Source organism: Dermacentor andersoni, chromosome 4 (assembly GCF_023375885.2).
Source record: "Dermacentor andersoni chromosome 4, qqDerAnde1_hic_scaffold, whole genome shotgun sequence".
NCBI lineage: Eukaryota > Metazoa > Arthropoda > Arachnida > Ixodida > Ixodidae > Dermacentor > Dermacentor andersoni.
This window is the reverse complement of record NC_092817.1, coordinates 213,331,198-213,342,256: the sequence shown is the minus strand read 5'-3', so window position 1 is coordinate 213,342,256 and position 11,059 is coordinate 213,331,198. Positions and strand designations below refer to the sequence as shown.

At 47.1% G+C, this 11,059-nt stretch overlaps 1 protein-coding gene across 3 annotated transcripts; it reads left to right on the top strand.

Moving 5' to 3' along the window:
- The first annotated feature begins 743 nt into the window (after positions 1-743).
- LOC126538470 (muscle LIM protein 1-like) lies at positions 744-4,200 on the top strand. Of its 3 annotated transcripts, none has more exons than XM_050185317.3 (4): positions 744-916; positions 2,836-2,951; positions 3,020-3,194; positions 3,265-4,200. In XM_050185317.3, the coding sequence occupies exons 2-4, from the start codon at positions 2,837-2,839 to the stop codon at positions 3,293-3,295; spliced, it is 321 nt and encodes a 106-aa protein (XP_050041274.2). In that variant the 5' UTR covers positions 744-916; position 2,836; the 3' UTR covers positions 3,296-4,200. The 3 variants fall into 3 exon arrangements, with proteins under 3 accessions (XP_050041274.2, XP_050041275.2, XP_050041273.3); XM_050185318.3 differs by lacking the exon at positions 744-916 and adding an exon at positions 944-1,019; XM_050185316.3 differs by lacking the exon at positions 744-916 and adding an exon at positions 1,066-2,251.
- The last annotated feature ends 6,859 nt before the right edge of the window (positions 4,201-11,059 follow it).

Here is an 11,059-nt window from a genome sequence, read left to right as displayed (position 1 = left end):
GTCGGGCGCAAGTTCGCCCAACGTAAACTAGTTAAAGTACAATCTTTGCAGCAACGATTACTGTGATCATTTTGTCCTAATGTCGTTGAAAATCTAGTTTCCATTTAGCCCGTGAATTTAAAATGCTCTCAAGCTTATGTGCAGGCTTCTACGTTTCCAACTGGAACATGTTATTCAGCCTGCTGAAATTTGGCTGTGACTAGTTTTTGACTGAACCCAATTGTCAGGTGAATAGGTGTGACAAACGGGAAATGGCGACGCCTGGAATATCGTGCGCGAATAGACGCCAAAGGGAGTCAGAATATAACGCATGTGCACGTTGTTGTGTAAATAAGCAGACGATTACTGTAATTAGTACCGAAGCTACGCCTATAACAATTTTGTATTTCACATTCTGTTACGTTTTCATGGTGTCACGATAATGAGCAGCCCGTGTCGAACGCGTGGTGAGTAACCCGCGTCACTGGAGGCGAGCGGGATCGCTGTCATCACAGTCGCAAGAAGGAAGAGCCGCTGAACACGACGCGCCGGCAAGGTCACCTAGATTGCCGAGCGCCCACCGCCGTGTTCCGAAAAGTCTTCTTTCGGAGCGATCGTTGAACCACAGCAACGGCGAGGTTATGAGCGTCACGGCCGCGCCGAGCGCAGAATGGCGCGCCGTGCGCAAACCCTGAGTCAGACGAGGGAGGGAAACTTGAGCTCGCCTCCTCCGCGACCCGATGATGTCAGCGGCGGGAGGAGGCCGGCTGGGCCAGAGAGCCCTATATGTCGCTGGCACTGCTTCGGAGTGCCGTGTGCAAAGTGTTAGAAAAATGGAAGGACCGCCAGCGGCCCCCGCACACGCTCACAGGGTTCTGCTGCGAACTGCCTAAGTGCGCCGACTCCTAGACCGACCGAGCCAGCCGCTCTCCCCGAGGTAAGCCACCAACGGATTACCTTCGCTGCTGTGCTGGATTTGATCGTCACGCAAGAATGGATTAGTGTTCGCCGGAACACGTAGCGTTCCATCGGCGGTCACGGTAAGCAGACCCCTAACGCACTATGACGCAAGCAGCGACGGGTAAATGAAACGGTAATGGAGCAAGGTGCCGAACTGCATCTCACCTTAAGACTATTTATGGTTTAGGCCTTCCATAGCGGGTGTTGCAAAATGCTGGATTTAATTCAGTAGATTGCGACATAGGAAATGTTAGCCGCAACGACTCGGCTGCTTGCGCACAATGTCGTGCGCAGGCGAACACGTTGCACGGTTCCAGTAAAGCGCATCGGGACGATGGATATCGTGCGATAACGCATACCTATTTGTTTGGTGGAAAGCGCGAAGGAGGCACTTCATGTTCTTAGTCGTGAGCAAGCAGCCTGGCCTTGTGCGGGCCTTGTGCGGTGCCTCGAGCCACAAATAGTCTCCGCACTTACCGCGCTCCGAAGCTGGCCCCGGTCCAGCGCCTCCCCGAGCTCGAAATACGCCATGACACCGAAATAGCGCGCGGCACGGAGCCGCTCTCGCAGAGACTCGGAGCCTTGCCAAATACGTTGTAACAACGTCCGAAAAACACCTTCGATTAATGCGGGCGTTCGGAACGCTCCTATCATGCCGTGCTTGGAGCTAGTTGGTTGCAGCGCGTTACTGTGACCACAACGAGTGCGATGAGTGAAGCACGTTTTTGGCATGCGAAAAAGAAGTAGTTCAATGTGTTTCACTTTCCCGTCAAAAGCAGTATACAGGACAAACCGCGAGATGCGTAAACACGCTCCTGCATGAACCTGATCATACCTGCAAGCAAATCAGCCATCCTGGAAGCATAGATGCACATTGCAGTAAGCTCGAGTTCCAGCGAAATTTTGAGCATCATTTCAGCAGGAAAAGTTAAAAGGAGAAATTATCGACGCCTGCAGAAAGCGGCAGATTGGTGACGGCATGAACGTTAGTGCACCATCGATTCATATTAATTAAACTCTGCGGTTTTACGAGCCAGAACAACGATATTATTATGAGGGACGGCGAAGTGGGCAGATTAATTTTGACCACATGCGGTTCTTGAACATGCGCCCAATGAATGGTCACGGGCGTTTTTGCATTACACTCTCATAAAAATGCGGTGCCCGCGGCCGGACTTTTATCTCGTGAGCTCGTGGTTAGCAGCACAACGCCGAAGCCTCTATGCCACCGCGGCAGGCAGTGCGCCATCAATTCGACTCGTGAAATGAGGTTGCTTTCATTCGGGGAAAACAAGGTTTCGCCAACACGCATGTGAGTAGAGATGCATCGTCTCCTTTGTTTTGTGAATGTCTTGTAATCGGGCCAGGTTTTGACTTGCTGATACCAACACATATACGCAGCCAACGTTAGCCAAGCTGTTCGACAACAACATGCAAAATATTAAAAAAAACATGATGCTAGATAAGATCTTAAGCGCTATGGTGCTGGGTCGTCATATTTCTGGCGTCAAACGCAGTAGGTCGTAAAGTCGTATTTTGCAACATGTTTCTACATTTTTTTTTTGTTGAACAGCTTGGCTAACGTTAGCTAGGTCAACCTACATGTACAATGATTGTGTGAAGAGTTCTTCGCGCTAGTCCCATGTCGTCCTTTATTTGAGTCCGAGCCCCTTACTTCACAGTAGCGCGCAGCAGTCATTCAGCTTCTATTACAGCGTTTATTATAAAACAATCTTCATTACATTGATGCTGACGATACCCTAGCGTGCACGTGTATTGTAAGTCTGGCTATCCTATGTTAACTTTACGAGTGAATCACGCCATGGATTTCAGGCTATCGTACGATTGCTCGTGGGGGGAGGTTTTGTCATTTCTTTTTTTTTTTCCTTGTGGCAGGATGCCTTTCAAGCCCGTCGAGCATGCCAAGTGCCCCAAGTGCGGCAAGTCCGTCTATGCCGCCGAGGAGATGCTGGCCGCCGGCAGCAAGTGGCACAAGACCTGCTTCGTTTGCGGTGAGCGCGCTCGGGGAGGAAGTGTAGGGTAAGAACAAAACGTTGAGTGACAATGTCGGCAAGCGCAGGTCTTTGCCACAAGCGGCTGGATAGCACCAACGCCAGCGAGCACGGGGGTGAGCTGTTTTGCAAGCAGTGCTACGGCCGCAAGTTCGGACCCAAGGGCTACGGCTTCGGCGGCGGTGCCGGCTGCCTGTCCATGGACAAGGGCGAGCACCTCGGAAACACTGAGTGCTCCATGAGGTACTCGAGCGTCGGCTGCCTCACCGTCGCCCACGGCTGAATTTGCTTTTCTTTTCTCCTTTGTTTGCAGCAACAAGCCACATGACCCTACCTACGGCTAAATGGACAGTTCTTATGACTGAGCGACGAAATCCAGTGATGCACTTTTGTAGTTTTTTTTTCTTTTACTCCATCATCACACATCTAACAACTATTCGCGGAGTGCACGATGCGATCGCTTCAACCTACAGCACTTCGTGAACGCAACTCCCAAGATATCGCTTTTCATTTAGCGAACACGACAAAAGAGAGCAAAAAAAAAAAAAAAGAAACGGGAGAAAAGCGTACATTTCCTGCAATAAACGAAATTTCGTGAGTGGCCGCTTATGCCGCGCCAGAAATTTGGAAGTCGCTTTTTTTCCGTTCTTCTTTTTTCCATTTCTTCCTGTGGAAGCACCAACCAGTCACCTCTGAGTGGATTGAACGATTGGCGAAGGTTATTCTTAGAAGCCAGAGTACGAGTCCTCTATTTGGCGCAAGCATATAGTCCTACTACGTTTGTCGAGGAAAATATAAAGTTGTGCTTGATTTCGCTTCACTGTGCTCATTCCATAATGGAAACAAGCTGTGCTCTTTTTTTTTTTCTTCTTTTTTTTTGCTTTTGTACATGTCAACTTGTGTTTCGCGCTTCTCACATAAGCCCGAAGGTGTAAGCGAAGATCTAGTGGGAAAACAGCTTCGCTAAGGGCTCAAATAGTGTCTTCGCTCCAAGATAGAAACGCGGGCCATAAAGTGGAGCAGCGCTGTAGAATCCGCGGTGCGACGGCCTGTCTGGCACTTAACGTGCCGCAATCAAATGTTCCCTTTCGCACTTCCCTATTGCTACAAGAACGCTAATGAAAATTGCTCCTTCAGGCGTGAGGCGCGTTGTTACGTTTAGTCTTGGTATTAAAGCAGTATCGGAGGTAGTTTTCTGTCAAATTGAATTTCACCTGGAATAAAGATTCGTACGATGTATGAATTGAAATGTTTCTCTTTCTCACTTCTTTCTTTTAAAATTTGTAACAATCTCTGGTCGTGCGCTTTCTGTTGTAAATACAGTTTTTCTGCTGTTAGACGACGAACTTTCGTGAGGGTGGCTGAACGGGCATGTTGCACCGTTGGGTAAGAGCGCGACGATCCACAAAGGAAGGAAGAGAAGCAAGAGGAAAGAGCGTTTTTCCTGTTCATTTAACTTCAATGTAGGTCGCCGCGCTGCTAAACAAAGATGTAACTTTTTTACCTGTAGCGCATTACGCAGAACTTGCCATTTTGAAGCTGCCAAAGTGGGACAACTCGAGGGCTACTGCAATCTGCGAATGTTACAACAAAATGTAATTACGCAAGAGAAGCAGCATATAAAGCATGCCTTACCAATTTTGGAGTATGCTTCTCGGATCTGTTCAGTGGTGTGCGTACTAATGCATAAAGAAAATCCAGCTTCTCGCCATAAAGCTTGTCGCTGGAAGTAAGACCACTACGAACCGCAATGAAAAAAGAACTCGGTCAGAACCCTTTGCCTGAACGACGAAGGAATTTAAGGCTGAGAGACGAAAAATTTAATAAAACAGCTCCAAGCTAAAACTGTCTCGTCAAACTATCTGAAACCCCACCACTGTGCCTGCTCGCATAGAGACCATTCACTTAAGGTTAGGCTGTATCTTTCCAGGACAGATACTTAAATATTGTTTTTTTCCGCGAACAGCGATCCCCTTTTTTTACTACATATCCAGCTTATGTGTTAACGTATCAGCTAGCGCTCCAAGCGGCCGCGGCGAAAAGCTAGAGCATTTTCAAATGAACGAGCGGATTTTTCACGAATAATTAAATGTACCGGGTGAATATAGAAAAAGACAGGTGACAGTGAAGTTCTAGAAGACAAGCATTATGAGACAAATGCGGTCATTAGGATGTGTAAAGCTAGAATTTTGTTAGCACAGATGTTAAATATCAAGCAATGGAAGCCTCTGCAAACGGAAAAAAATTTAACTCGATTTTTTTAGACACAAGTGGTCACGTGGTGATAATACTGGAGTGCGCATCGTGATAGTTGGTATTAATGTATGTAGTCCGAAGACTAAGCTATCGATTGATACCTGTCTCGACTATCCGTACTTGACGTAACACCGTTCCCAGAAGCGATTTCTGAGAGTCGTGCAAATCACCTAACATCTTGATGAGCCCAAACGGATCATTAGTGACTTGTCCGAATCAATGGCTCAGTGGTTTGCCTAGTTGCACTCACTTATCGCTCTACGTCAGGCTGGGAGTAGTTCAAAACACCCAGATAGCGTAAGGCCTGTCCACTCCGGTCCATGACGTCATACTACCTGGCCCGAAATTTCCCTTGCCAAAGCGGGCGTGACGAAAGCGGTGACGTCGAAATCACCGCGGCTTACTCGGGAACATCCACATTAGACTCTACGGTAGTTGGAATAGGTAGGATGACGTCACGAAGCTTAGTGAACAGGTCATGTACAATCTAGGTTATGATGTTCAAAACCGGGGTGCGTATATTCAAAAACCAAAAGGCACCGCCCCTTAGCAACGGCGGTTAACCGCCATTGGCTGAAACGCCGCCGGCGGCGCTCTGATGCCACGCCGTGAGGATTATTGCCTTTCCGTGTCGCCCACGTTGGGTTAGCTTAGCGTAAACGGTGTAGGGGCACGGCGCACTCTCACAGCGTTGCAAAGGGAGTCGAGCGTCGCCGGCAATCGCGTTCAACCGCGGTTGCTAAGGCCTAGATTTTGCAAGCATGCAACCGGGCTCCGTGATTTTTTTCCAGCTACATAGGACGTAGTTCCACAGTCCACCACCAAAGGGCAGAAACAGGAAAGTCAAGTTTTGCTTTGGGTTTGGTTTTTTCATTGTTGCTCTTTAAATAATAAATTTCGAATGTTTCCTTTCCAAGACTTAGGAATGTGTTCCTCATTTGTCAAGCCTTAGCTTTCGTAATAGCTTTTTATTCCATGGACAGCATACCTCTAAGCATACGCGCGTCTTTGGGCTACGTAAAGAAAGAAGGAAATTCAGCAATTCCTTCAGCTTTGAGCACATTTAGTTTGAAAACAGCATTCTCCCACACTGAAGACCACGATCTTATTTTCAGTTGTCGGCTTCGTCCTCAAATAATTGGGTTCACCCCTCAATATGGCGCCTGCCTTGGGCGTTTCTCACGAGGCCGTCCTTTCATCAGCGCGCGACCACACGACAACGGGGCCCAACACAGACTGTGACGCGCACAAAAAGAAGCTCACTTCCAGGCAACTACAATCGCCACCCTCCGTAGAAGCGGTAAATACCGCGAATACCCCTCTACCAGAAGTGCACCTTGACAAGCTGAACTGATGAAAGGGCCCAACAGCTACTGTAGGAACCGGGTCGCCCTCGGTTTCCTAGATTTCTAGGCGATTGCGATGTATGCCGGGGCGATGGTGCAACGTGAGCCGGCCAAACGGTGCGACGTCGTTGAATAGAGCTTGCGACCGATTGTACGATTGTGAATGACCGCGATACAGTCATCAGGGCTCGAATTCAAAAGCTTTTTGTTTGTAAGTGCTGTTTTTCATTGGCTGATTTACTTGGCTAATAATCTGTCCTGCATCAGTATTGGCTGGCACGAACGCTTTCAGCGTAAGAACGTCTCGTGAATACGGGCTCAGATTCCTGAGTATATTCTCCTAGAAAAGACGACTGTTTTAAAAACGGAGGCCTTTGGTGCAGTGAGAGTGGACTGACGTTTCCTGAGGTGAACTCAGACACTTAGTACGCTCGTACATGCTATGGGCTACCGTACCTGGAGACAGCGCGAATAATTTAAAAACAAATAATCATTTTCCTTCATTCCTGCTACCGGACGTGTCCCGGGTGCATTCCTGACCTAAATACTACCTCGAGGCGCAACACGTCGAACGGCGAACCGGACAGGAACGCCCCAACCCACTTTCCGTGGGGGCAGGGTGGCTGTCGAATAAAAACGTAATAAAGAATTTCTAATGAAAGGAAACTTGTACTATAGTACTCACAACCTTAATATAATTATTGAATAGACGAAGAAGTTATGAATTATGTTTCCGACAGCAATTGTATGGACACTCCAGGCGCATTTTTGCTGTCATCGCCATGATGCCCGGGATAAAGTCCAAGTGCGATAACGTTGTAGCCACATGCCGCATGCTGTGTGTGCGAGTGTTTGCCGAGGTTGACTGAATTAGTGAACGAATGCTTTATTAAAGCTTCTTGTGCAGGGCACACACAACTGTGGTTGACGAGAAAAAAGCAGACCGCCTTACAGGCCTCGCCAACCTAGCAACTCGGCAGTGGTGTCAATAATACCAACTGAAGCATAACTGAGAGTCGCCTTGTTGGAACAAATTCATCTTAAAACTTTTCGTTCGCAAACAAACAGGGACGAAAAATAGGTGCAACGCATGGTCGAGCGCTTTCTAACAACTGGTTTTATTTTTGAAGAACCAGCTGCTTAAATACCCACAGATCTGCGCGATATAGTCAATAGCGCACGCCTATAGCGCATATAATACCTATAGATCTGCGCGATCTAGTCAATAGAGCACGTATATAGCACATATAACACTTGTGATAAAAAGACGTGGACCAAAGCCACCCGGTCGAGTAAGGCGCATGAAACAACCACTTACGATAAAATGCGTTAAATATGTGATGATAGAAGCGAATCTTCTTTATCCAACGATGAAACAGAAAGATGGCTGATGCATTTTTCTTTTTGTTTTTCAATCCAGTGTGCTTCTACAATTCCGCTCGCGGTTTGATTGCTATGCCTATACAAAATGTCGGTGCTACTAAGACAAAGTGAGCAATCATGTTCTTGGCAATGCATTCTCAAATGCGTACTAGGGCGACCTTTCAGACTAGACAAGTGTTCCCTTAACCTCGTGTTAATGCATCTCGCAGTCTGCTCTACGTACACATGACCACTCGTCATAGGAAGAACAACGTTCTTCAAGCAGTGAACAAATTGGTTCTTTCGCGGATGCTTAACACTAAATTCTTTCTTCACATCACCCTTACTTTTAAACTTATTTTTAACCTTAGAACACACACTACCTATTCTGTTTTTTGCCGAAAATACCACTTTTACTGCGTAACTACCAGCCACCTTTGTAAGTCTGCGTGAAAGGCCGTGCGCATACGGAATCACTGGAACCTTGGAAGCTGCATCCTTCTGCCTTTGATTCTTTGTGTATTGTCCTTTATCCTGTTTAAGTTTTTTCATTAGTCTAGCGCACGACGCCAGCATCACAGCGAGCGGGTACCCAGCCTTCCTCAACCTATCAACTTGCGCAAAAAATGCAATATTTACCGTGTGGTGACATGACTTCAACAACGCTGACCGGAAACACGAAATGACTATGCCATTCTTCACAAGCCTGGAATGCTTTGAGGCATAGTTCATTAGCGGTTTTTTAGCTCGGGGTGAGAATGACCAACACACATGTTCCGGTAGGAATTCTAACTTGACATCAGGAAACTGTAGCTTATTATCTACCGGTACTTCCGAAGTAAATGTTAAGCTATTGCCCAGAAAATGGAAGGCTTCTACAACCCTATTCTTGAAAGCACCCTTGTCTACATGACAGCCTAAAATGAAGTAGTCATCGACATATCTGTATACCTTATTTACTACACCTTCTAAATCTTTGGCCAACTCTCTGTCTATGCTTCCCAAAAAATGCTACTTAGGATGGGAGCTACCTTTGACCCGATGCACACACCTCTTGCCTGTATATACGTTTCACCACAGAATCCTACATGTGCATTCGCTAAATAAAAATGCAGAAGTTCAAGAAAGGATTCAACGGCCATGCCGCACGTGTTGCAGAATGACACGTCGTCATTCTCATTTGTTATGCACTCTTTAACACTGCACATTAGGGGCCCATGCGGTAAGGAATAGTAGAGATCTTGAACATCTGTGCTGAATCCCCAGCTGCAGCTTGTACTATCTGATGCCAGAAAATTCACAACGCCTTCAGAGCTTTTCAATAAGTATGGATCCTGTACTTCTAAAGAATTCAACATTTTTTGCAGGAACTCCGCGACCAGAACCTGCCAACACCTTCGCTCGGACACAATTGGCCTAAACGGAATTCTTTGCGTGTGTATTTTTGCCGTAAAAAATATCTCCGATTTCATTCCTTTTGAGTTCTTTACATGTGACGCAAGCTTTTCTTGGTCACATTTTTTCAATAGCTCCACCGCCTTCTTTTTTACATTTTCTAGATTCATATCACATTTCTTAAAGCATTTCTTAAATAACAATCATTTGGTACAACAACGAGAAAGCCTTCCTTGTCTGCTTTTATTTATTTACAGGGTACTGCCGGCCTTAGTCCTAGGCCTTGAGTAGGAGTGGACAGTGTGATATACAGAACAAAAAAAATTAACAGCAAGAAATTATTACAAGAATTCAATACGTTGCAATAGACATATTCCCCGATCCGCACAAGCCGTACAGAGCATTCCAACCCCCCCAAAAAAAATCACAATAAATATATTTCAGAATGCGGATATTCGCTGAACCGCAAAAGCTGTACAGAGCATATTGATAACGACATCGCGTACTGAACGACATCGCGCATGATCGGTAGGCTGAGCAGCAAAAGATCTACAAATAGTAATGACAAGCAAGCGAAAATAGCGCTTGCGTATATTGTAAATCAAGAAGGAAAAATAAAAAAATTACATATACACATACATACATACATATTGTTACGAAGAGTTGCGAAGAAATGGTTTTATTCACAGGAGATGGACGATGATCGTAGCGTGATCGCAGCGCAGCCCGGCCTCTCAAACTCCTCGTTCTCCTCGTCTTCTCTTTCTCTTCTTCTTGTCCATGCCTTTCGTATCTGTTACATTTCCCGCAAGCAGACGAAGCCCGTGGGGTGAGTCAGGATGGACAAGCAGGGTAGAAAGGCTTCAGGCGAGCAATATGAGTCAGCTGAGTTCTGCTTGATCGCCGACCATTGCACAGTAGGCGAACTATAACGTAAGTGAGTTCGCTCAGGTGGTCCGCAAGTACAAATGGGCCTGAATATTGTGACAAGAACTTTTGGCACAATCCACGCTTGCGTTGCGGTGTACAAAGAAGGACTAAGTCACCTTTTTCCGGCGATACTTGTACGTGACGGTCGTCGTATCGCTCTTTCGAACGACTTTTCGAGGCCAGAGTGCGAAGACGAGCTATTCGACGCGCTTCTTCGGCGAGACACAAAGTCTTCGATACGGAATCATCACTGTGCAGAACGAAGGGTAAGAAAGTGTCCACAGGGCTTCGCGGTAGCCTTGCATACAGGAGATAAAATGGGCTATAGTTCGTGGTTTCGTGCTTCGCCGTGCTGTATGCGTAAGTGATGAAGGGCAGCACGTCGTCCCAGTTCTTATGATTGGAGGAGACGTAATGGCAAGCATGTTGGTCAGCGTTCCGTTTGTCCTTTCAACGAGGCCATTGGTCTGTGGATGATACGGCGTGGAAGGACGGAACTGTGAAGTGCACAAACGAAGTAACTCTTCAATGGCATCAGCCGTGAACTGGCGACCACGCTCGCTGATGACGACACATGGTGGGCCGTGACGAACGACCACGGAAAGCAGCAGGAAGACCGCCACGCAAGCAGCGGTGGAAGACGGTATGGCTGCAGTTTCTGCATACCGTGTAAGATGGTCTACGCAGACAATTATCCAACGGTTCTTGTTGTTAGATAGCGGGAATGGACCCAAAAGGTCAATGCCTACTTGCTCGAACGGCGTACTGGGCGGTGTCAATGGCCGAAGGGGACCCGGGGCTGCGGTGGTCGGTCGCTTG